Source organism: Lissotriton vulgaris, chromosome 6 (genome assembly GCF_964263255.1).
Source record: "Lissotriton vulgaris chromosome 6, aLisVul1.2, whole genome shotgun sequence".
Lineage (NCBI taxonomy): Eukaryota > Metazoa > Chordata > Amphibia > Caudata > Salamandridae > Lissotriton > Lissotriton vulgaris.
The window spans coordinates 124,624,448-124,651,761 of NC_141694.1; the positions used below are offsets into that span (position 1 = coordinate 124,624,448).

The 27,314-nt window shown below is 42.3% G+C and overlaps 1 protein-coding gene across 1 annotated transcript in view; it reads left to right on the forward strand.

Moving 5' to 3' along the window:
• Window positions 1-27,314, forward strand: part of PLB1 (phospholipase B1) — a 604,804-nt gene that overhangs the window by 46,624 nt on the left and 530,866 nt on the right. The window contains exons 3-6 of the mRNA XM_086926127.1: window positions 10,629-10,692; window positions 13,508-13,566; window positions 16,368-16,405; window positions 21,067-21,110. Of these exons, the coding sequence (XP_086782253.1) occupies window positions 10,629-10,692; window positions 13,508-13,566; window positions 16,368-16,405; window positions 21,067-21,110 (205 nt within the window). The remainder of the gene's footprint in view (window positions 1-10,628; window positions 10,693-13,507; window positions 13,567-16,367; window positions 16,406-21,066; window positions 21,111-27,314) is intronic.

A 27,314-nucleotide genomic window follows, 5' to 3' on the forward strand; every position in this document is an offset into this window, starting at 1 on the left:
TGCCAAAAAAACAGACTTTTACTTCACCCATGTTCCCAGCTTGGCATGTGGCAATGTGTAGTGCAACAGGATACTTGGGATCCTGTTTATGAATGGCACGTATGTGTTCAGCGATTCTGTTTTTTAAGGGTCGAATGGTGATACCTACATAATATTTACCACAAGTGCATTCAATTATGTATGTGACAAATCTAGTTGTGCAATTGATGTTGGTCTTGATGACATATTTGTCTCTATGGGCACTAATGAATTCCTTAGTTCCATGTTTAGCCCATCTGCATACAGAGCAAAAGCCACTTTGTAAAAGCCCAGGTTGTGTAATGTTAGCCAGTTGGAGGCTGTAACGCTGCGCGGGATCATAGGGTTTAACCTGTTTCTCAGTGTGCGGCCCTTTCTAAAGGTAATCTGACGGTTGTCAGAGATATGGTCAAGTAAACTTTTATCCACTCGCAGGATAGCCCAATGTTTCGAGAGGCTCTTGCGTAATGGATGATGCAGGTCATTGAAGTCTGTGATTATACGAGTGGTGTTGTCCTGTGATTGTGTGCGAGCCGAGGATATAAAGGTATTCGCTCTCTTCACTTTGTTTATCCTGTTTGATGCTTTCTGAAGTGTGGTTTTTGAGTAACACCTTCTAGAGAACCTGCCCCTTGTCAGAGAGGTGTTTGTCAAATTCAGTTGTTTCTCTACAATTTCTCTTGACTCTCAAGAATTCCCGATAGGGTATGGCCTGTATCTGGTGTTTGGTATGTGAGCTTGTGGCGTGCAGGACTGCATTGCAAGCTGTTTCTTTTCTGAAGAGTCCACTGTGTAGTTCATCTTGCTTGACATAGAGTTCGATATCAAGAAATTCCACCTAACATGTACTGGAATTCATGGTGAAACTCATTTGCCATGTGTTGGAGTTCAGATGTTGGAAGAATTTCTGTAGGAGCGCTTGGGTGCCAGACCAAAGTAGAATGCAATCATCTATATAGCGGCCCCAGAATATTATTGAGTCAATGAATTCTGCCCCTTAGGTCCCCATATGAGATCTGATTCCAGGGTGCCCATGAAGAGATTGGGAACATTTCAAACCCATTGCCACTCCCCTTGTTTGTCTGTACCAAATTTTGTCGAAAATGAAGTAGTTGTTATTTAGAATTGTCTCCATCATTGAAACCAACATGGTCATGTGTTGCCACATGGTGGCAGGCCTGTTGTGGAGTAGTCGTGTGACTGCACTCATCCCTAATTCTGGATTGATGCTCGTATAAAGAGCCACTACGTCCAGAGTTGCTAGAATAGTACCCGGTTGCCGCTGGAGATCTGAAAGTGTGCTAAGAATGTGTTTCATGTCCTGGATGTAGGAGGGAAGGTTGCGCACAAGTGGGCCCAGAAAGAGGTAGACATATTCAGCAATCCTCTCTGTGGGTTCACCCATGCCTGACACAATTGGTCTCCCTGGAGGAAAAGGCAGGTTTTTATGCACTTTAGGTAGTGTATAAAGCCAAGGAAAAGAGGGACGGGAAACCTTTAGGTAGAGATATTCATCATTGTCGAGAAGTCCTGCTTCTATCCACAACCCCAGCTTTCTTTTGATTTCAATCATCAATGGTCCTATTGGGTTGTAAGAAAGTCGTTCATAGCACGTGTTGTCGCTAAGTTGGTTGAGTATCTCATCTTGATAATCGCGTGTGTCCATTACCACTACGTTTCCCCCCTTGTCTGCTTCTCTTATGACTATCTCGTGATCGTTGGTTAATGATGTTAGTGCTGTGCGTTCACCTCTTGTGAGATTGTCCTTGTACTTAAAGGTGTTCCTACTGTGTTGTGGGTTAAGTCTATCAATATCATCTAATACCTGTTTGGAAAAGTTGTCAATTGCATTACCCCCTGGTAGGGTGGGGATCCACTTTGACTTGGATCTGAGACCGCTAGCAATGCTGTAGTCAGACTCTATGTGAAGTTCATCCAACAGTATGTCCATGTCATAAGGTGTGTGTTCATGGTCAGCAATAGACAGGAGAAGTTGGGTCGTTTGTATGTCGTTAATTGTAAGCACATCAGACTCAAAGAGTGTTGGAATGTTTTTAAATGCTTTATTAGTAGACAAGGTGCATGAAAAATGTTTCTTGAGTTTCAAACTCCTGACAAATTTAAATAAGCCAATTTTTAATTTGCAAATATCACCAATGGCATAAGGATTGAATGAAAGACCCTTGCTAAGCAGGGAAATCATGTCAGGTGTAAGGGTTTTAGATGAAAGGTTAATAACCTGCACCTCACTGTTGCTGGAGCTTGTCAGTTCTTCATCGTCCCTGACCTTAATTTCTTTCTGTACTCCTCTGGATTTGACCCTTCTCCCCCTGCGAGTTTTGGATCTAATCCTTCTCTGGTTGTAGGAATCCTGTAGGCTCTTCTGATGTGCTGTACCTCTTGTAAAAAAGAGGATGTTTGTTGACCTGTAGTTTCTGAAGTCCCAGCTTCATTTTCACTGGTGCTAATAGCACTCAATGAGGTGTTGCTGGAGGAAACTGAACTTAGTCCAGTTCCTGTTTTGGCGGACTCCTTGGTGTTTGAGGTGTTAAGTACAAGTGAGTAGTATTTTTTAGCGTAGGTAAACATTCTACCTGCCATATAGTCTGTTTCATCTGTCTTCAGCTGTCTGGCCTTTCTGTTTTTAATATCATTCTGATGTTTCAGAACAATGTCGTCGAGAATAGTGTAATTTTTAACTGTGACCTCTGGAAGATTCAAATCTTTGATATCATGTTCTAATGTCGCTATTTCAGCCTGGAGTTTGGACACTTTGCGATCCGCACTCTCTATAAGTATGTCTATCAAAGTGTATGACTTATGAGTTAGTGCTTCCTCCCATTTACCTAAAAGGTCTAAGTCTAGGTCATCATAGGTAGGGAATAACTGTGCTCTGAGCCCTCTAGGGATACGTTTAAGTTTCATGTATTGTTTTAGGGTGGTGCCATCCCACCATCTGGAATTCTCTTGTTTTTTGAGTCTTTCCAATTTATTACATTTGTCTTTTAGTCCTTCTTTTCTTGGAGGGTTCCCACTGGAAGAAGCCACATGTGTGGACATTCCTTTTGCTAAATTATCAAAAAGTTCCATAGCGGCTTTGTTTCTGTCCATATTGAAAGCCTCTGGGTAGATACCCTAAACTAAGTGTCTCAAGATGTGTGGGACTTGCGAAGCGGCTGCCCCCCTGTGTCACTAGGTCACGGAATTCACAAGGGTTTTTAAGTCAGGGAAAAGGCGCACTGCAAAGGTGAATGCAACAGGGTCTGGAAATACTAGGTACAAATTGTGGTGCAAAAAGGGTGAGGGGATAAGCCCTATAACCCCCCAATTATGTGATTGCAAATGCTATCACACTAGAGATACATAACAGAATACCCTTGCACACAACTATTACATGTAATACAATGTGTCAGTGTAGACACTGGTACAGTTAGAAACCAAGCCTGTGGATAAACAAGAATTCATCTTCTGGTTCGTGAGAAATGAGGTATTAAATATTCATGAACGGTCACGCCTGCCTGTTTTGGCAGAATCTTGCTGGGTGCCCTTCCAGCAACCAAAACCATGCTAGGGGATGTCAAAGTGTGCTCGCACTGCCAACTTAGTGTTTTCGAACACTGCATGAGATAGAAATCCACCATGCAGCGGTTGGCAGAATTTGTCCAGAAATCTGCAATACAGGCTTAATGCGGAGTGACCAAAATTCCGCCAATTCTGCCAGTGGAGCAGAATGTATCGCCCACCCCTAGTATGGACACAATTTGGGCACGTATGGTGGTTGGGAAGGAGACTGTCTTGTGAGTTTGTTGAATAAAATGATGCCAGCAATTTAAAACAGTGGGGCAGTTGGGGAGACGCGTGAGCGCACAACCAAAATGGTTGCTTATTAGTGTTGCTCCGGTTCGCCCGTCGAACAACGACCGTATTTAGCCGATACAGGCAGGATTGAATTTCTTCCTGCTGCTCAGGACGCTTACCTGCTCCTGCAGCCCTGTTTCTGCCTCATTATTTGTGTGACTCTGGTGTTTCACAGGACTTTTCACGGCCGGCTTTCCACAAAGAGCCTTCCTTCAACTTCTCTACCCAGTTGCTGTCAGGGAGGCAGAGTCTCACACCAGGAGTGGGCGCGGCTTGGGCCTTGGTTGCCTCTCACTGCTGGGTTTAGCTGCTGCCTTGGTTTGCCTGCTTTATTTACTTTATCTGTAGATTTTGACTGTTTTGCTTGTGTTTTCTTATTTATATTGACAATAAAAAGCAAGTCTGTGGCAAATAAATGCAAAAGGCTGTTTCTCCTTCCCCTGTCAAGTCAAAATTAGTAGACTCATCCAACCCTCCCTTCTCACTATTTTGAAGGAATTAAAGGCTGTCAGGTCAAATACTGACAGTATTGCTGTGGAAATAAAAAACATACTGAAATATATGGGCAGCCTCTCCATGAAAGTTGCTGATAATGAAATTAAATTGCATGATGTTATTACTAAACCTGATAAGCTGTTGCCAATGCTTACAAAAATACCCTCTATCAATAATTGATTACTTGACCTAGAAAATAGAAATAGACAATATAACCTACACATTTTCAATTTGCCTGAAGATATTAAAAGGAGTGATTGCAGACGTTATCTAGAAAACGTATTACCTAATCTACTGAATTTGAAGGCAGGCAAGACTAAACTCAGGCAAGTCATCTTCAAGGTTCTACGCCATCATCACCTTGTTCTATTAGAAAAGCAGCATGTGAAATCCCTTCCCTTTTAGTCAATGGCTCGAAGATTTTCATTCACTAAGATTTTGCAGCCTTGCGACCACGTTTACAATCTTCTGGTTTCAAATATGGTCTTTTCGACCCTTCCATCATGCCTATCTGGAAAGAAGACATATCCAAATCATTTAATCGTCCGGAAGACCTTCAAGCCTTTTTGGATCATCATTCTCCTCTTACCATGGATACATCTGACTCCCCACCTTGAAACTGTCTACATAGTGTTACTGTTTGCTATTTTATTACTATGCAGTAATTAGTAGGTATTTTTGATGTTGCGACAGTTGTAATCCTGTTATTATTATGACAATTACCTGACACAGGTGTATTACCATCCTTTCTTCTCTCTTCTTGGATGCATGTGTGTGTCTCTTTAATGTTAATGTATGTTCTCTGCTATGCTGTAAATATATTTGTTTTTTTTAATTGTTGTCCGATTTGTCTTGGGGCGGCTTCTTTGGTCTCTTACAATACGCCTACTATTTATATATATTTTCTCCACTCTTTCTCCTCTTTTTTCACTTATGTTTATATGTTTATGTTTATATAGCGCACGATTGCCGTGGTATCTTGGCGCTGTGGTATGTGAGCAGAAGCAATGCATTGTATTAACCGGGAACCTATGCGGAAGTGAACAACCATGTTTTCAGATCCTTCCTGAAAAGCTGCAAATTGGGTTGCAGCTTCATGGCCAGAGGAAATTTATTCCAAAGCTGTGCCGCTGAGATATCGCCCTTCCACCTCATCTTGCCCGTTTGGTCTTTATGATCCTAATAAGACCTAGATTAGTAGATCTAAGAGCGCGCAGAGGAATATAAGGTGGGAACAGTCTTCGAATGTCCTCGGCACCGCCACCGTATATTGCCTTATGTACAAGGCATAGGGACTAAAATCCACACGCTGTTTAACAGGAAGCCAGTGTAGTGATTTAATTCCTGCTAAAGTTGGCTGTCCTCTGGGTATACCCAGAAGTAGACTCGCTGCTACGTTCTGTAAGGATTGCAATTTTCTTGATTTGGGCCTTTTCGATTCCCAAAAATAGGGCATTGCAGTAGTCTAACTTAGACAGGAAGAGTGCAGCCATGGCCATCTTTTGTAACTCTTGTGATATGAATGGAAAAAAAATTCTCAAGGTTTTTAGCAGAAAAAGCAGGAGGAGGTGAGACTGTTTACCTGGGCTGCAAAGTTCAATTGGTCATCAAAGATGACCCCAAGGTTCTTAACCTTGGTAGCCAGGCATGGACATTCTCCAGCCTCCATTGGCCACCAGGACATATTCCATAAGGGCTGGCTCGGGCCAAACTCCATCACCTCCGTTTTGTTTGTGTTAATTTTCAATCGCTAATAAAAAGATTGTTTCATTGAATGTCAAAGGTCTGCGACATCCAGTTAAGAGGCTGAAGATTTTAGATTATTTACATAGGCATACAGCTATTATATGTTTATTACAAGAAAATCACATTGATAACACCCTATTAATGCACATGCAAAGGAAGTGGGTTGGTCAGAATATTTCTTCTCCTGCATAGGGTAAAAAGAATGGCGTGGCTATTCTTTTCTCCAACTACATGTTTTAGACAAACAAACTGATGCTGCAGGCAGATTTCTATTAGTTAAAATTAAAATTGGAGATACAATTTTATATTTAGTTAATATTTATGATCCAACAGCAGATGACCCTTCTTTTTGGTACCATGTTACTTCTGAGATTCTTCAACTTGGGAGAGTTCCCTTAATTTTGGGGGGCGATTTCAATTTGATTAGTGACCCTCTTTTAGATAGATAATCTTCAACTAAATACACACCTCCTAAAGAATTTCATTCCTTTAGAACGTGACTTAAAAACACTAAATTGATTGACGTATGGAGGTTGCATTTCCCTAGACAGAAAGAATTCACATTTTCTCCAACTCCCACAATTCTCACTCAATTTTAGATTATTTATTGGTGTCTAGAGATTTACTGCAATCTATAACTCAACCTACTATTGGTAGTATTGAAGTTTCTGACCATGCTATAGTTTCCCTTCACTTGCAAGTTGGTAATTTATCTCTGTCTCATTCCCGTTGGCATATGAATGTTGATGTTGTTCTTGACAGCCATAATGATACACTTTTAAAAGCTATTCATGAATACTTTTATATAACACTGAGGATGCTACCTCTCCTGTTATCAGATGAGATGCCTTCAAAGCTATCTTAAGAGGTGTTGTCATTTCTATAATGGTACATGAGAATAAGACATTTAATACTAAATTGTCACACTTAGAAAAGCAAATTGCAAAATTTCAACGTTTGTTTATTTCTTCCTAAAATCTTGTTTTTAAAACCACATTGCAGAAACTCAGATATGAATATAATTCTATGCTAAGTACAAGAGCTGGCATTCAGATTGCTAATCAGAAAGCTAAATTTGCTTACAAGGCTAACAAGTCAGAGAAACTTTTAGCTAACTACCTTCGCATTAAGAAAGATAGCAATCACATCCACCCCATATACAGACACAATGACACTATTGCTGTTTCCACCTCAGACATTCTAGATTAATTTCTTAAATTTTGCTCCTCATTTTACAGCAATCCAGAAGTTGTAGGTTCTCACATTATCAATACATTTTAAACCTTTGCCAATTTACCGCAACTCTCTCAAAATGATAAAATCAAATTGGATACTCCTATCACAAAAACTGAACTTTTAATGGCTATTCATTCGCTTAAACCACAAAAATCTCCTGGCCCTGATGGCATACTTGCAGAATTTTATAAAGCTTTTGCAGACAGTCTTACCCCTTATTTACATAATTTATTCACTACATTTGCCCAATCTGGTTTTCTCACTGTATCTTTCACGGAAGCGTTGATTATAGTTTTGCCTAAACCAGATAAAGACCGGATTAGGGTTTCAAATTATAGATCTATTTCTTTAATAAACCAGGATTGTAAATTTTTTGCGAAAATCCTAGCCATAAGATTAGCTCGGGTTTTATCATCCCTTATACATATAGATCAATCTGGTTTTGTGCAAAACATCTTTCTGTTAATAATACAAGACTCCTTTTTCATTTTATCGATAAGGCCTCAACTCTTACCTCTCCTGCTGGTCTCTTAGCTGTAGACGTGGAGAAAGCATTTGATAAAGTTCGCTGGCAATGTCTTCTTCTAACGCTGTCTTCTTTTAATTTTGGCACCAATTTTATCAAAATGATTTCAACTCTGGAGGCTCCCCTTCTGCCCGACTCTTTATTAATGGTTAATTTTCAAGTCCCTTTTTTCCTTTATAGGGCAACAAGACAGGGTTGTCCATTGTACCCTCTTCTCTTTTTATTAGCGATTGAACCTTTTCTCTCTCACATTCATAATTCTGTAGATGTTGAAAGAATTGTATTAGCTGATGTGGACCTGAAAACATCTGCTTTTGCGAATGATGTTCTGTTGTAGCTTAGCAACCCAGTCACATCTCTGCCAGCAGTGTTAGAGGTTATACTTAACTATTCTATTGTCTCTGGTTATTCCTTGAATACTCATAAAACATAATTTTTTCCTTTGAAATTTCTCTGCACTCCTTCCATAATGTTTAATAACGAAATTATCTGGCAAAAAGAACAACTTAAATATCTAGGTCTACTATTCTCACTTCCCTTTAAATATTCTGTTACTCTTAACTGTGATTGTTTATTTACAAAAATTACAGAAAAACGTTATCAATGGTCCACATTACATTTATCGTGGTGGGGGAAACTTGAATCCATTAAAATGGTATTAGACCCAATTATTTTCCACACATTATCTATAACCCTGTACAACTGCCTCTCTCCACATACAAAAAAATCGAAAAGCTAATTTTGAAATGTATATGGAATTATAAACCCCCTCTTTTGGCTTATTCTAAACTTAAACTGTCTAAACCTAATGGCAGGTTTGGTTTACCAGATTTTCTTAAATACCATAAAGCATTTATTTTAAAACAAGCTTCACTTTGGTTCACATGTCCAGACCCCAGCTACTCCCCTAAATGGTTAATGATTGAACGCAACTTAGTGTCACCCTTTCCCTTACCTTCACTTTTGACTGTGTCTAATTCAAATACATTTTTTAAATCTTTTCCCAATATTGCTTCTACTAAATTAGTTTTTACTGATTTTGATGCATCCGTCTCCTCACATATTTCTGGTTCTACTGTGATTTCCCTTTAGCATAACCCTACTTTAAAATTTAACCATACACTTACATTCTGAAAACTTTGGATATCCGCTGGCATTTTCTCTATCCAGGATATTTATGAAGATGATGCCCTATTATCCTTCTCTGAATTACAAACCAGATACTTGTTACCTGAATCTGAAGCTTTTAAATATGAAATGCTGTGTAATACTTTGCTTAATAACCTTTCAACTGTATTACTCCAAATTTTGACTCCTAATTCGGTAAGTTGTCTTAAAGCGTTTTCAACTTCTCTTAATTGTAGTAATGCTACTAACATTGCCTTTTTAGTTACCTTTTGGAATGCAGAACTATCTTCGAACCTCTCCTTAAAAGAGTGGAACCAAATATGGACCATTAATATTTCAGGATGGTTTCCTGTTTCTCTATCTCAAACGAACGCCTTTATTTTGTTTAATTTTCTATGGACCCTTTTAAACTTTTTAACGCTAAACGTATAGATTCCCCACTTTGCTGGAACTGCAAAAGTTATGATGGTACTTTGAAGCAAATGCTTTCTGACTGTAATATAATATCTCAATTTTAGCAAAATGTTTTGGGATATTGTTGTTAAAATACTTCCTATTTCTGAAACTTTCATGTACACCATACTTATTAGTAAATCCTATTTTTTATCATCTATCCTCTCAGAACCCCAGTCTAAGCTCTTTAATCTCCTTATCTCCATTACTGTTAAATCCATTACCTCCAATTGTAAATCATCTAAAGCAATATCAATCGAGGTCCGGTGGTCATATGTCACTTTCATCAGGTCGGGTGCTCATCTCTCCTTTAAGGGACCATTAAAAAATACACTATCATTTCAACAGTTATGGAAACCGATTGAGGATTATATTAATATGTATTTATGACTTACTCAGTGCTGCTAATTGTTTTTATTAATTATATTCTTTGAATAATGTTTTGGAAGAGTAGCCTTGTTTGTTCCGTTTCAATCTTTATAATTTCTTATGTTTAGGACAATGGTAAGTTTTTGGTATATTAACATTGTCATAGTAATATTCTTTATGACTGCATTATTTCATTATATGTACCAACACTGTATAATTTTTTGTTTGTCCTGTTTATCATGACATCGAATAAAATATTTTGAACTAAAAAAAAAACAGTGGGGCAGTGTGCCTAAGGAGCAAATGATTGAAAAGTTGAGGAAGGTAGGTGAATACGAAGTTCGACAGAGCAGAGGTTTGAATGAGGTGTGAGGCAAAGAGACCAGAAGGGACATAGAGGAGAGCTGTTCCCTGGAAGATTGAAATGAGTTCAAAATGGGGAGGGAATGAAGATGATTTTAGAAGAGAAGTAAGAGACAGGATCATTGGCCTTAAGGGAGTCTACAGGTTTAGTGCTATAGCGAATGGCATTACTGAAAAGGAATTCCATAACTTATCACATGCTTTTTGTTATAGTGGAATGTAGTACACCAAACGCTACTATACCGACTGGCTGTAGAAAGGGCATCTTTTGGAATACAGCTTATTTATATGTACTCTATATTGATCCTTATGCAGCTGGTGTATTTTACTTCTTTTGGCACTTCTAAAGTGACTTCAAATGGTGATAAACCTCTAATGGACAAAGAGTTTGAGGGAAACAGCATTCTCAAGGACATCCTTCTGCTTTCTCTTCCAGTCTCAGAAACGTTTCCTGTTTCCATGCAGCTCTCAGGTGTCCCCTCATCCTACCCCAGAATCAGGTTAGTGGACCGCTCTGCAGATTCCTCAGGGTAACCGGAGCTTCTGGTGGTTCTTACCAGCTCCTGCACAGCTCACAGCAAGAAGTGCGACAAAATGCCGGTACTCCGTAATTAAGTGCATTGTGTATTTATTCATGAAAATTATGGTTATGCTGGTATTTCAAGTCGTTATTTTATTCTAGAATGTTTGTTTTGGGCCTTCTCTGTTTTTCTCTGACTTGTTTCTAAGTAGTCTTCTATGTGTCACCATCAAAAAAGATACAAACAATTTAGAAAAAAGTAAAACAAAAGAAGGCAATTAAGTTAAAATGTAAAAATGTTTAGAAGAAAAGAAGTTGTATGTGTTATTGCTGACAGCAGAGGTTTAGGGCCACCTATCTCTGGATCGATGGTGATTGCACACTTGTGCATGGATGATAAAACTCCTAGCTCATATATTGAACAAAGATTCACTCCAGGTTGTACTACCAAAGTTGTAGAAAGTGTCATACCAGATACATTTCACAGAAGTCTATTTCTTCCAAATCACTCATTTATATTTAATCTCCACATACCACCCATCATAGTAAAGGATTTCACAAAGAGAGTTTTGTTATTTACATTTAGTGGATCACAAAGTCCACTCTGAATATTTAACTTCAAATCCATGAAATAAGACACAACAAACCAACATATTTCAATAACCTGCAATTAGCATTCTTTATCTTCACATATGCTAGTTTAAAGTCAAAACATGGTTTTAAAAGTCTGGCAAACATGAGATGATATAAACAATGCTTTGAAATTCTGGGAGTGCTAACATTGCAGGCACATACAAAACGGATGTATGACGTTACAACGCATACTTTTACAACGCCTACCTTTACAACGCATTTTTTACACCGCAACATCCATTACAACGCATACCATTACAACGCATGCCACTACAACAAATTCTTTGAAACTACCTTCACAACGCATTCCACTACAACGCATACTACATTTACAACGCATGCCATTACAACGCATAACATTACATTGCATGTAAGTTAAGTATTGGATAGTGTAGGGGTAAAAATGACTATTCTAACTCCAGGGGGTGCAACAGTAGGGTAGGTGTTGGATAGTGTAGGGGTAAAAATTACTATTCTAACTCCAGGGGGTGCAACAGTAGGGTAAGTGTTGGATAGTGTAAGGGTACTATGTGTTGTAATGCTATGCGTTGTAATGGTATGCGTTGTAATGACTGTGTTGTAATGGCATGCGTTGTAGTGGTGTGCGTTGTAGTGTCATGCATTGTAATGGTTGCGTTGTAAATGCATACGTTGTGATGGATGTTGCGTTGTAAAAGTTTTGTTGTAATGGTAGTGCGTTGTAAAAGTTGCGTTGTAAAGGTTGTTTCCCATACAAAACATCATGGGTGCAAGTGTCCTTTGAAGAAAATAATTTCACGAAAAGCATACATGATTATCACAGCAAACGAAGGATGTTGCAATAATCAATGTTGAAACTAACATTCCTGTTGAGATCAATACCCTGTAAAGATAGGCATTACATTGTGTTTGTGTGTTTGTGTTTGCATTTAAAGAATCTAAGCCTAGCTAGGGTTTTCATTAAGTACTTCATTCCAAATGGCATTTTTCAATAAGTCTCAACATCCCTTTTGCTTCTGAGGTTGAGTCATTTACTTTGCAGCTACCTCAAGCACTGAAACCCTGAACATTGTAACGAATTCTGCAAAGGATACTGTCACTTTGATTGTATTCAACACAAGGTACTTCAGTTAAAATGGCAAAAAAGCAAAAGAGATGGATAAGTGCAAATTGTCATATGAAAGCATAAACTTTGCGGGAAAATATAGTAAATTCACACAGTCTGCCTATTAAGTACAAATGAAGAACATATCAGTCCCAACTTGGTAGCCCTCTGCTGTTACTATGTACCAATGAAAGAAACACTCACAGTTCAATTCTCAATCCTAGTCCACAGAAAAATTACAGAAATACTTCCATTACAGAAATACTTCCAAAAGTATTATGAAATCCATTGCCTACTAAGAACACTTGAGTCCTAAAGTTCAATGCCAAGGAAACAATTTAGAACACTGCTTTAAGAAGTCTGGACTCAATTTTCGAAGCATTTTCTGTAAGCAACTAATTCCTAAACAATACAGTTTTAGACCAGCTAAGGCACTCAAAGATGCTCTGAAAACACAGCTGTTCAAAACTGTGACATTATGCAAGAGCCCAGCACAATGCACACTGCATCACCCTCACTGCTACATGGTTAAGAAGGTGTTATGAAAGTGAGGTGACAAAGTTTAACACTGCTTATCTAAATAAATGAGTGATTATCTCTTTAGTGGGCATGCAAGATAGCATAAGGAATTGCTATTTAGAAAAGTAAACCATGTAACTTTTTTGCCATGGTCTTTAGCACATACCTTAGTGTTATAGAGGCATCTTCACAACAATATTCTACCATAAAAGCATCTCTAAAACACACTCTACTAAAGTCTGCTGCAATTATTCACCTCATCCTGGTTCAACCCATGGCTTTGTGTTAATTTTACAGATCTTTCCAGATATCATATTGTTTGTACAGTCAGAAATTAGCTAAGAAGCGAGATTCCCTACAATGAGTTCTTTTTTACATTCTTCTGAATAAATGTACCTCAAGGGTTTGCTGTCATGTTAGCAAATAGTTCAACTAACCACAAACTGGCACTGAAAGATGTTTGAATGGCTTACTTGTCTGCTGACTATATTACATTATATGAAACAAATTTCATTTTTACATGTGAATTTGAAATGTCAGTGCTTTTTTATCTAAACAGTTCACACCTTGAGGCCTGCTGACATCAAAGCATTTGCTGCTATTGGAAGTGTGACCTTGGTGAGTACACTAATGTGGAGTTCTCTGGTAATGACACAAAGATAATATCACATGTGCACTATGAACTCTCTCGTGGTGTCGCAGGGATTTTGCCGGTAAGCAGAACCATGCCTTGGTACAACAGGACATCATAATGTAGGGACTGAGTCTCTACCAGGTCCGTATATGCCAGCCCACTTCCTGGCTAGCTCACAGTGCCTCACATTAACTACTTACTTCCCCAGAGTAAAAGATGATGTCAGCTACCTAGAACATTGAGTACAAGTCCTGTGCACGCGTATTAAAAATCCTTGGTTTTTCTGTCAGAACCAGACAAGTTAGATAAAGTTCAAGTAAATGAGTACGAGATCCAGTGATGTAAACATTAGTTTATGGTTCAATCTTGATCAGTACATACGAAAATACAACTAGCCGACACGTGTTTCGTCACATCGTGTGAAGGATGTGACTCTTCAGGGCGCAGGTCCGGTGAAAAGGCAACCTGGCTGCGTAGCGAGCTTGGGTGGAACACGTATGTACGGTAAAGTAGATCACTGCTATGCAGGATTGCCGGTGAGCAAAAAAGACCACAGGACGGGATCCCAACATTACTTCAAGCTGCACTTATCCCATGCTCCGATCTACTTCGTAGATACTACCGTGGAGCACCCTTGGACACACCCGTCCTGTGGTCCTTTCCGCTGTATTGTGTCCACGATATTAGTCTATTACACTATTCCTAGCCTCGATATTCTGTAGTACAATTGGCAAAACCTTCCTACAAGTGCTCACACCTACTTTGAACAGTGTTACAGTGAACTGTGAGGCACAGCTCATCTCACAGGCTGATGTGGGTGGTGTTTCCCCGGACAGCCCTCTTGGGTCCACCTAAAGTATTGGACTTTTGCCCATGCTCTCAATCTTAGGAGCACATTGGGGAACGTCTGGGTATCAATATTTGTACGTAGGAATCTTTTTAGGAATTTTTGCTCCTCTATATGCCTAGTCACTTTCCCATGGGGACAAGAATTTAGGGATGATTTGCTGTTTGTTGCCCACTTACTGCCCACCAAGAATCTGCAGTTGGGAATGGGCAACTCCGTCTTGTGTGCCCTCATGCTCGACACACCAAACCTCAGTAAATCTGCTTGTTGGTGGCTCCATGAGGCCTAGCACCCGGGGAACCAGTCCTTATGTCCCCTCAGGTCTAATTCGGCTTAACAGGGTTCCTCCCTTCAGGGATTATGTCAATTCACATCCATGAGTGACATTGTACTCCTTTCAATTCCTACTAGGAAGTGACGATGCAAAACCTACACTCCTAGACACTCACGGTCAGACAATCAGATGACGGATTTACCCAAGTCATAAAAAACCACACATTATCACTTCAGTGGTTGCATCACTCTTCCTTCCTGGAGGAGATACACTGTTATCTTAAGGTCAGGTCCCCATACACTTGGCTTGTCTGGTGCTCGCTTAACAAGGCACCTACTGCAGTTCTGTGACTTCCAAGTGCTTACTCTCATATATATCTGAGCAGACGGTCACTGGACACACCCAGCAGTTCACATGCTGCTGTACAGTACAAGGTCCTTTGTTAATGTTAACTGGTCACATTTTAGTTTCTTGTTCCTAAAGTTGTTAAGCTAATACCAATGAGGTGAAACCTTTGCCAAGATATTAATAAGATGCATCAAAATGACAAAAGAATGAAGTAATGGAATTTATGCTGCATTGCACCGCCTAATTTGTATTTTCTTGCTGCTTAATTTAATCAACACTGCCACATAATTTGGTCATCGCCTGCAGTATAATTCGAGTGGGTCTGTGCATAGCTGTAAGACAGTAAACCAAGTGAAATACACTGGAAAGATGACTATGCAATTTGAGAAAATGAGTTTAATATTGGTACATGTGAAGAAAGGAGCTTGAAGGGTAGGAACCTGAAGGAGAAGGTGGTCATAAAAATAGGATTATATTAACAACAACAAATATAATGGTAGCAGTAAAGAAAAATCCTAGATATATGAGAAATGAAAGATAAAGATTTGGTATAATATTACACCAGGACTCTGGAATGAATAAAGCTGAAAGATAATTTATTGAAAGATTTAAAGATTGGGGTAGAGGTGTGGTGCAGCGACCAGAGTGGCTGACTCTGGAGCACGGGGCTCGCGGGTCAATTGCCGGCGGCAGCCCATCTCAGCATCATGTGGGCAATAGCTCACTTAATATCCCCGATGGTCCCCAGCGCCTGGATACTCTTAAGGGTGATGAGTAAGTTTGCGCTTTACAAATGTGGAATTATTGTTATTATTATTAAAAGAGGTGGAGAAGAGCTAAGGAAAAATTGCACAATGGGAAATGGAAGGAGAAGAGAATAGGGCTTAACCTTTTAGAGAGTTATATAAATGGGGTTGCAATGACTCCAGCTGGTTATTTCAGTAAAATTGATTACAGGTTGCCTAAGTGGGTTCACAGATAATCACTGTGAAAGCCACATTAAATCTCATAGCAGCGAAAGGGACCATATGCTGAGAAAGAAGGGGCCAAACACACTGAATTGTGGCCTACACAGCAGAGAAATGACCAAGGTAACATCATAATTGTGATGCAACATATTCATGTGGAACAAAGAGACAGTGGCAACCAGCGACCTATGGATCATGGCCACGGATTTTCAACTAATATGCTGGCGGCTGTAACAGAGTGCAGACGTTAGGGACATCAATACAAGTTTTGTTAGTCGTAAGTTATTGCTTATTAAAAAATACTACAGGTTCTCAAATTGATGCAAAATGTTGGTCACTTTGTTACAGGATCCAGGCCATGGAATGAACCATAATCTATTTGACAGGTAACTATGCATTTTACAAGTATTTGTCTGAAGATCAGTGTTTCTTCTGAGCATCTAGTGTAGTCTACCATGAGGGGAGGTGGGCATGTCCTGGTGTCATAACCCCTGCTGAGGCTGGCACTTGAATGACTAACAGGGAGATCATGCTCTGCAGTGACAAGGGAATTCTGTAGATATACCATGTATCTGAAGCCTGGAAAGAAAAGTATAGGGCAGGCAGGGGCGGCTCCTCCTCGGGAGGGGAGGAGCATCGGCCTGCCTTCTGCGAGCATACAGGCAAACACGAATAAATGAAATGGCATTTCATACTATTCTATTTATTTCCCACCACTTCTTTTTTCCAGCGCAAGGGTTGGGGCAGGCTGAATCCTGCACATGGAGGATTACAACACTGGTCTACAGTGCACATGTCAGATTGGCCGGCCTTCTTGGACGGCCAGCCTAACATGTGCAGTGTAGACCTATTAATCCAAAGGCTGTGAAAAAGCCTGGGGATTGCTGGCACAGACCACCAGCCTCAAAATGAGGCCTGGGTGAGCCTGCTCCCACCAATCCTAGAGCTGATTCCACAGCATGGGAGCAACTTCAGGATTGGTTGGAGATGTGTTCCACAAGCAGGAAGGAAGTCGTTCCTGCTCATGGAAGGCTAAGGGGAGTGCCGCAACAGTCACACTCCCGATTTTAAGGTGAATCATGCTCCTTCGGGCCCTACTATTTTTTATTTACTGTCGACGCCACTGAGGGCAGGAGGGGTGGACCGGAGCCGGTTGGTGTGGACTAGGATCTGAAGACTGGAGAGGGGCTGGGTAATGCCACTACAAAATAAAATTAGAAAAACAACACATGCAATGTAGAGTAACCAATGGAAATGGCAATAGCAAAAACAATATGAAAGAATAAGTAGGAAAACAATGGACTAAATGCCGTAAATGATATTATTTATGCTTCATTGAAAATGATCTGTCGATTATGGAAAAGAGATCACATTAAGGTAAGGATCAGTTATTCTCAAGGAGTCTTGGGAGAAAGCCAGTAGCTCTTAAGAAAGTGGAGCACAACGTGAACCTCCGTAAATGGGGCACGAGGTCTCGGAACCCACTGGCGCCCTCTAGTTATGAAAATAACTAAGATTTAGAACACAAGCATAAGAGAGAACAAAGGGAATACAATAAAGAGAACAGAATACAGAAACAGGTCTTAAGAATGGCAGGACTGGGGCGCGGTAGACAATACAGAGCAGGAATCATGAATGGCTGGGCTGTGGCGCGGGTGACAATACAGAGCAGGGATCAGGTATGGAAGTGCTGTGGCACGGGTGACAATACAGAGTGGGAATCCGGAATGGCAGTGCTGTGGCACGGGTGACAATGCAGGGATCAGGAATGGCATTGCTGTGGCGCGGGTGACAATACAGAGCAGGGATCAGGGATGGCAGTGCTGTGGCGCGGGTGACAATACAGAGCAGGAATCAGGAATGGCAGTGCTGTGGCGTGGGTGACAATACAGAGTAGGGATCAGGAATGGCATTGCTGTGGCACGGTGACAATACAGAGCAGGGATCAGGAATGGCATTGCTGTGGCGCGGGTGAAAATACAGAGCAGGGATCAGGAATGGCAGTGCTGTGGCGTGAGTGACAATACAGAGCAGGGGTCAGGAATGGCAGTGCTCTGGCGCGGGTGACAAAACAGAGCATGGATCAGGAATGGCAGTGCTGTGGCGCGGGTGATAATACAGAGCAGGAATCAGGAATGGCAGTGCTGTTGCGCGGGTGACAATGCAGGGATCAGGAATGGCAGTGCTGTGGCGCGGGTGACAATACAGAGCATGGATCAGGAATGGCATTGCTGTGGCGCGGGTGACAATACAGAGCAAGGATCAAGAATGACAGGGCTGTGGCACGGGTGACAATACAGAGCAGGAATCATGAATGGCAGGGCTGTGGCGCGGGTGACAATATGGAGCAGGGATCAGGAATGGCATTGCTGTGGCGCGGGTGACAATATAGAGCAGGGATCAGGAATGGCAGGGCTGTGGCGCGGGTGACAATACAGAGCAGGGATCAGGAATGGCATTGCTGTGGCGCGGGTGACAATACAGAGCAGGGATCAGGAATGGCAGTGCTGTGGTGCGGGTGACATTACAGATCAGGGATCAGGAATGGCATTGCTTTGGCGTGGGTGACAATACAGAGCAGGGATCAGGAATGGCAGTGCTGTGGCGCGGGTGACAATGCAGGGATCAGGAATGGCAGGGCTGTGGTGAGGGTGACAATACAGAGCAGGGATCAGGAATGGCAGTGCTGTGGCGCGGGTGACAATACAGAGCAGGGATCAGGAATGGCAGTGCTGTGGCGCGAGTGACAATGCAGGGATCAGGAATGGCAGTGCTGTGGCGCGGGTGACAATAAAGAGCAGGGATCAGGAATGGCAGTGCTGTTGCGCAGGTGACAATGCAGGGATCAGGAATGGCAGTGCTGTGGCGCGGGTGACAATACAGAGCAGGGAACAGGAATGGCAGTGCTGTGGCGCGGGTGACAATGCAGGGATCAGGAATGGCAGGGCTGTGGTGAGGGTGACAATACAGAGCAGGGATCAGGAATGGCAGTGCTGTGGCGCGGGTGACAATACAGAGCAGGGATCAGGAATGGCAGTGCTGTGGCGCGAGTGACAATGCAGGGATCAGGAATGGCAGTGCTGTGGCGCGGTTGACAATAAAGAGCAGGGATCAGGAATGGCAGTGCTGTTGCGCAGGTGACAATGCAGGGATCAGGAATGGCAGGGCTGTGGTGAGGGTAACAATATATACTAGGGATCAGGATCGGTGCAGACTGAATAATAAGGCATGCCGAGGGAGGCAAGAATATCAACACAGAAGGAGAATACAGAACAACCAAAGTCAATTTTTGAGAAAAAGAGAAAGACATGTTAATAAGAAAGGCATATGAGTAACTGGAAAAATAATTGCGACATAGAACAAGGAACCCTGAATATACGATAAAGAAACTGCAATACAAACAAGAACATGACTAAAATAATGCAGACAGTAGAAGGGACTCTGGAGTACAGGACAAAGGTAGCAAAATCATCAAGGAACAAGGAACAGGAACTCATGACCTATAACAGTAAAGCAGCTACTGAGAAATCAATTAATAATGAATCAGCAAAGCACACAGGAGCTAGCAATAGGCCTTCAAGCACAGCAGCGAGGTAGACCAGGCAGACTCACGCAGAGTCTGGGCAGGAAATGGCTGAAAGAATACTGGGCACTGAGCTTACAGGTAAGACACAGCTGGAAACTCAGGGGATGAGCATAGATGCAGGGAGAGGGCTGGGTGTAAGGAATTAGGTGCTGCACCTACAAAGTGTAGGCTAAACTGTAACTTGGAGAGGAAAAGACTAAATGAGAGGAGATAAGAAGCGAAATGGGTAGACCAGCAACTCGTGACATATTAATAATGAAATGGCGCGCCGCTGCAATCAATTTAGCTGTGCAACACTGCGTAAATTAAAAAATTTAGGGATTCACAAGAATATGGGGCACCCCTGTGTTTTCCCTTGCGCCGGTTCTAAAAAGATGACTAGCACCAATGCAGGCCCCCTTGCACCATGGTGCAAGGGTGCCTTTGTTGCAGGGATTATTATGTATGGGCAGGAAGAACACCTTCCAGCAGAAAAGCAATAATTAATGGTGTTTTGTGCCTTCTATATGTGGTCACATAGAAAAAGCAGAAAACGAGGAGAAATAAAAGTATTTCTCCTCGTTTCGCCACTCTAACACTTCCTTTTCAAAGGCGTTAGTTTTTGTGCTGCCTCAGAGTTACAGATCCTTGTAAATCTGGGGCCGAGTGAAAATGTATTGGGTGTTGCATGGGTACACCCATTGCACACCCCTTTCTTTCAGAAAACTGCGGTGAGGAGGGCCATCCTTACAGGGCGGCGTTAAGCCACACAAAGTGGCTTAGCGATGCCTTGTAAATATAAAGCAGGGCATTGCGCCACCGGGGAGTCAAAAATAGTGATGCTCCGGTGGTGCAATGCCCTTGTAAATATGCCCTAGAGTGTGGATTGGCGCAGGGACAGAGGAAATTCGCAAAAGTATGCATGTAGGGGTCAGTGAATTTGCAGTAACCTGGAACTAACAGGGTGAACATCTCCGCATCCACGACATGATATAGGTAAAGTTTGAACATGAAAAAACGACATGGACCATAATGCATCAGTACGTTACTGTGGAAACTAGGATTAGTGTGAAAAGTGGAGCAAAGTTCGATATTTGTCCATGAGTGGCCTTTCCTAAACTGGTCCAGGGGCAGTCCCCCAAGCACCCTAATGAGCGCCACCTTGGCAAAATGGTACACTCCTGACACTTGAACGTCTTCAAAGTGAACATGAAAATGCTTGTTTTAATACTTCCCTGTTTCCTTGGTGGAATGGCTGTCAATCAGGGTTCATGAAGCCCTCAGCCTATTTCACCTGGAGAACACTGAAATGACATCACGACACTTGTTCCTGACACAATGCTGTAGTGACAATGTTTTAATGAAGGGAAACCTGAGTAGTCACCCTGTAAAATTGTTGACCTAACTCTACTGTCGTCAAACGTGATGCTGCTACAGTTCCCAATGAGGAAGTTGTCTAATGTTTGTATGTGTTTGTTTCAGCATTGAGAGCAGCATCCACAGGGCCAGAACAGATCTTACATCAGGTCGGTCTTGCTTTTCAAACTGTGATTTTTATCTGGAACTTTGTTATATCTTGTGGAACTTTGTAATATGAAACCATATGGAGCTCTTATAACTAGTCACGTTAACTATAACCACCATTCAGAACTGAAAATGAATACATCTGTAAAAGTCCATAATAACCTACCAGCATTAACCATTATTTCCTAATGAAATAACTCTTTCTCCTGTTATCTGGTCCCTCTTAGATTTTAGGAGAAGCATTCACTTGACTTAATTTAATTGTGGGTTTATATAGCACTAGAATCGACTCCCGGAGGAGTATCTCCGGGCTTCGACCGCTGGGGAACCCGTCCTGGCTCACCCTGAGAGATGGTCCCTAATGGACAATAAGGTGCGACCAAGCATCCCCAGCGGTCTGGGGGGGCCGTTGTGAAGATGAGGCAAGCTAATGCCCAGAGTTGCCGAGTGTGGTCCCTGACTGGAGTAGGCACCGAGGCGAGAATTATCGAGCCCGCTGACCCTGGTCCACGACCCTGCCGCGTCAGGAATCGAACCCTGGTCCTGGGCCGTCCTCTGCTTATGGGTCTGCCGCCTCTAACCAGTGAGCCACACCACTCCACACCCCAGAGAACAGTGGGAAGAGAACCATGGGGCATATTACCAACAACTAGCGATAATTATCGCTATGTTGGTTTAGCGGCGATATTTTTATCGCCGAGCTGCGGCGACTTTTATCGCTTAGGAACCTTGCTATTATCAAGGTTTATCTCCTAAGCGATAAAAATCGGCCGAAATGCATGAATATCGCTGAAAAGTCAGCGATATTCATGCATTACTGAGCTAATGCTCTTAGCCATGTTATCCACCTCCCATTGGATAACATGGCTAAGAACTGCTCAGGGGCAGGTGTTAGCTTTTGGAGGTATTCGCGCTTAGCGCGAATATCTCCAAAAGTTGGTAATAGGAGATAGCGATGTTAGCGACTGTTTCCAGTCGCTAACATCTTGGTCACGCCCACTTTGCATGTCATTAGTGATAAATATCACTGACATGCAAAGCGGGGCCCAAAATGGTTGCTATCTCCTACTAGCTGTCGCTAACTGGTGTTAGCGACAGCTAGGTAATAGGGAGATCATTTTATCTCTGCTTTCTTGGCTTTTAAAGCCAAAAAAGCGGAGATAAACCGCCTTGATAATATTCCCCAACATTTTTATTTTAGTGGGGTATTTATAGAGCACAAACCGCGCCATTATGGGCAGCAGAGAGGCTTATATATAAGAGTAAGCTAGAGGGCCCAGCACAAGAGGTTCCAGAAGTATGACTAACTCTTGGTCAAAAGAAAAAAAGCATCAAGTGCTTCAATAATAATCAATACAGTAAGGCAAAGTCAAATATAGAGTGGACATCATAGGAAGCAAAAAGACATGCTTTAGGTTGAGGAAGGAAAATATGAGCTCAGGTGCATTTGAGGTAAGTGCTGAATAGAAAGGTGTTTTGTTTTTAATGGACAATCTGAGGAGAGGATAATGTGTAGCATAGTTTAGTTTGTTTATTTCACTTTCAATATCAGTAAAGTGTTATGTGCACCCAAGGGGCTCTTTACATTAAATTAAATAAGAAAACATAAGGATGCACCTATTGTGATAGTTGCGAAAAAAGAAAGGTTGTACGTTTTTCTGAAAAGTAAATGGGAAGATATACTTTTTAAAGCAGATGAATGTAGGTCCAGGAGAAATGTAAGTTACACTATTGTAATTTGCACAATTTTACATTACGGTTGTTAGACGAGATTCTCACTATATGTCACCCTGTGAGGAAGTTTTAGCACAGGAGTGTGGGAAAAAAGAATATTCCGAGCTCAGGTGAATTTTTTTTGTGTTTTGATGCTATTATTTTGCATGACCTGTATCTTTGGGTTCCTTGCATTCTGCACTAAAATATAGCGCCACATGCCAGATTTGCTTTTTGCGTAAATATGTGTACATTTGTGTAAGTTTCCCTACATTTTGCTTAATAACACGAAAGCAAATTACACACGTTTTGTCCTCCCCTTAGTCGGGTGTTCCGGAGGAATGGGGTCAACTTGGAAAAACCTTTCCCTCACTAGAGTATATCTTTAAATGTGTCTGCAGAAGTTAGCTGTAGCTGAGCTTGTGAGTGGGGGGACTACCTGGTTATCTTATCTTTTAGAAATCCTGGTGCAGTTCCATATGAATATTTATGTACTCGACATAATGGTTTAAAATGAATTCTCGTTTTGACTGGCAGAAGGTGTAGTTTGTCAAGGATTTACTTAGCTTTAGCTAGGCCGAGGACACACACATTGCTCCTTGGATTTCAGTTCTCCGAACTCTTTGTTAGAGATTTTTGGATATGCCGTAATATATTTTCAATGTAGCTTTTTTGTATGTGCACTTTATTAATTTGCTAATATTATTTAATTTTGTAAACAATCGCAGATCTTCAAGTAAGTGTCACAGTCCTCCCAGCGGTCCCCTATACTGAGGTACAGAACCGTTGCTCTAGACCTATGCCACCAAACAAACATGCAGCGAGCCCTCTGTACCGCCAGACACCTAACACAGACCTTCTTGATGCACAGGTTAAGGCAAGCCACTTACCAAGACCTGAAACGACCTTCCCCTCCAGCTCTGAACAGCCTCCTCGCTTGCAGAGACTCAAGACCTGGCTCTTCGACAGAGACACAGTGCCGAGATACCCCTAGGCGAGACAGTGCTGTGCTTTACAAACACTGTTTGATTTGATTGATTAACTTATTTCCCACCACCAATCCCATCCTGCTGATGGGGTCCTTACCATCTGCCTGCTCACACACCCACACCTGAAAAACCTGTGGAGGAGACGAAGGCGGTCCCATCTTCCCTCAGACACCTTTGCCTGAAATACGAGAAATGGAAGGAGGGCGGTGTCAAGACGCAATGTAACTGGGGAGGAGAGAAGGGCTACAGAAGTTCGAAAGATGTACATACCAGAGGTGGGCCCTAGGAGGGAGACAGCAGAGCTGGAGGGGTGGTGTATGGGGTACATGAGAGCAGTATCAGGACAAGAGGTAGTGTAAAGGAGGTGTTGGGCAGGACAGAGGATGGAACTAGGGGGCATATTACCAACAACTAGTGATATTTATCGCTAAATGGGCTTAGCAAGTTTTTTTATCGCCAAGCATCGCTGGATATTATCGCAGAGATAACGTGCTATTAGCAACGTTCATCTCTGAAGCGATAAAATATCCGGCGATAGTGGCAAAATGCGTGAATATCGCTGAGAATACAGCGATATTCACGCATTAACGCCAATAGGGTCTCAGCCATAATATCCACCTACCCTTGGATATAATGGCTAAGAACTGGTCTGAGCAGGCGTTAGCTTTTGGAGATATTCGCGCTTAGCGCGAATATTTCCAACGCTACGCCTGCGTTGATAATAGGCGATAGCGATGTTAGCGACTGCTTTCAGTCGCTAACAGGTTGGGTACGCCCACTTTGCATGTCATTAGCGATAAATATCGCTGACATGCAAAGCGGGCCCCAAACCGCTCGCTATTGCCTAGAAGCTGTCGCTTGTTAATAGGACGAAAACGGCCGCTAAAGCGGCGATAATTTCATTTCGCCCGCCTTGATAATATGCCCCTTAGTGTTGGAAATGAGGAAAGGAAGTTACTCTCTTGGAGCAGAGGAGAAGGCAGGGTTGTAAAAAGAAATAAACTGTGGGACACTGGGGGTCCCAGACATAACACAAAGATACGTTTAAGCAGTGGTGTAGCAAGGTCAGGTGGTACCCGGTGTGGAACATTTCTTGTCATCCCCCCCGCCCACATTGAAATTATTAAAATAAGGGAAAAAAAAGATAGTTACATATAATGTGCCCCTGAACCCTTCAAGCACTGTCTCTGCTGAAGCGAGTGGTCCCTGCAGCACTCTGACAGAAGGTCTGTCCCTGGACCCTTCAAGCGATTGCTATAGTGAGACTCGGGTGTGGGCCCTGGAAAATCAGAGCAGGGCATCCACGCCTAGGTGTAGAGACATGCCACCATGTAGCCCTGCCCCTGCCTCCCTCTACCCAAGAGTAGGACAAACTCACTCTGATGCAGAGAAGAGACCCCCAGGCTCTGGAGGTGGGCGATGCTGGGGCTCTGTCGGCAGACTTCAGAGCGTCCATCCCACTCCTCCGGACCGCTGCACACCTAGCTAGCTGGGCTACTACAGACACGAGGGAAAGTCATAGGAGGGGAATACGGAGGCGGAGCCGGGGTAGGCGAGGTGCGGGATAGCTGGCAGCAGGCGGACCCAGGGAGTGGCCCAGGGAGGCGGCGGGGTGGCCTGGGCGGAAGCACCTCTGGTCACCAGCTGCGAGCGTGGGAGGAAGCACATTTACGTCACAGTAAACATAGCTGCCATCTTGGAAATACGGCCTACTCTTTTGAGAGGTAGCGAATGTCTGAACTTTCATCTCGATTATATTGGCACCTCGCCTAAAAATGTAGAGATGGCATCATCTTTTTATTGCATATTTGAAAATATAGGGGCAGAATTACAAGGCCCTTGCGCCACCTTGCGCTGCCATTGCGTCACTTTTTTTGAAGCAACGGCAGCGCAAATAATGCAGCAAATTACAACGTGACACATCTAGGGAGATGCGTCACATTGTAAAACCCTGCATCACATTATACCTACGCCAGGTATAAATGTATGCAGGGTAGGTGTACCCATGCACAAAGCCACGTAGAACTAGCGCAGTGAAACTTACAAGATTTCATTGCGTCACTCTACGCCTTCACTGCATCAAAATCCCTAAGCCTGCTCAGTCCAGGCGTAAGGATTGACACAGGGCATTTTACATGGGACCTACCAATGTTTTCTGGTGCATTGCTGGCGTTGCGTCACTTTTGTGCCAAACTCCATTAATGCGTCACTTTTCCTCCAACAGATGTGTCAGAATTTCTGACGCATCGGTAATTCCTTGCACCATGGTGCACTGTATTGTAAATACAGCGCATCCATGGTGGCTCAAGGACATTTGGAGGTGAATCAAGGAAACTGACGCATCTATGCAGATGCGTCAGTTCTTTGTAAATCCGTCCCATGGTCGCTAAGGTAAATGCAAAGCAAGAAGAATTTCTACAATGGAGCTTTTGAAACAATCAGTTTCATTTGAAAACCTGTTTCCTTTTCTGGTATTTATTTTGCACAGAAATGTGTGTACGCCAAGAACACAGCAAAACCACAGACCAGCGAGGCCTGAGAGAGGAGGCCAGCTCACCCACACTACTTCTGTTAATAGGACTAATTAACACATTTGAAGACTTGGCAGCCATCTTGTAATACCCGAGTGTCCCATGTAGATGGAGTGGGGGGAATCGCCAGCCTCTGCAAAAACACCAAACCACGGTTTTTAAATATAACCTTTTTACTCAGAGAATATTTTCAAGTTATGCACGTTAAATTCTTCAAACTCAAAAATATAGTACACAATATAATAATTTAAATATATAGTTCAATATGCATTTTAAACAATAACTATATATTTAAGCTTTCATCGTCGTTTTTAAACACATTCTGTGTTGTAGCTCCTTTAGGCACGAAGTGGCACTGTGACGTCTACTATCTCCAGCTTGTGTTTCAACTAGTCCTTCATTGTCTTTTGTAGTCGCCATGACACCTTTGTGCTGTTCGTAACATCTTGTGCAGTCAAATGTTACGGCATCAAAATAACATGTGCCCCTCAAGTCTCCATAAGTTTTTTTGCCATTTTGTTACCCCCCTCCCCTCAGTGATGACACCCTGGGCGGCCCCCACCCACCACGCCCCCTTCCTAAGCCACTGCGTATAAGCAGTAAAAGAGCTGTCTGTAATTGAAGAGCACTCCAGAGGCCATATTACGTATGGGGCACATTTTCCTGGTTAGTGCTGGCCGCATCTTTCAAAAGGTGCACCCAGCGCTAACCAAGAAAATGCTGCTCATTATTAACCCTGGGCAAAGTACTACGCTACACTCGTGTAGTTTGTGAAGTTTGAGCTACTTCGCACTACGCAAATTGCGCGTAGCAAAGTGCAAACACACGTAGCAGTAATTTTTGCTTGCTCGGAGTCCTCAACGTCAAGTTGGCGACCGCGAGCGAGTAAAATGACATCCCGGCGAAACTTTTTCCTCGTTCGCGATCAGCAACATCAAGGTGCCGATCGCGAGCATGGAAAATAAACCTCCCA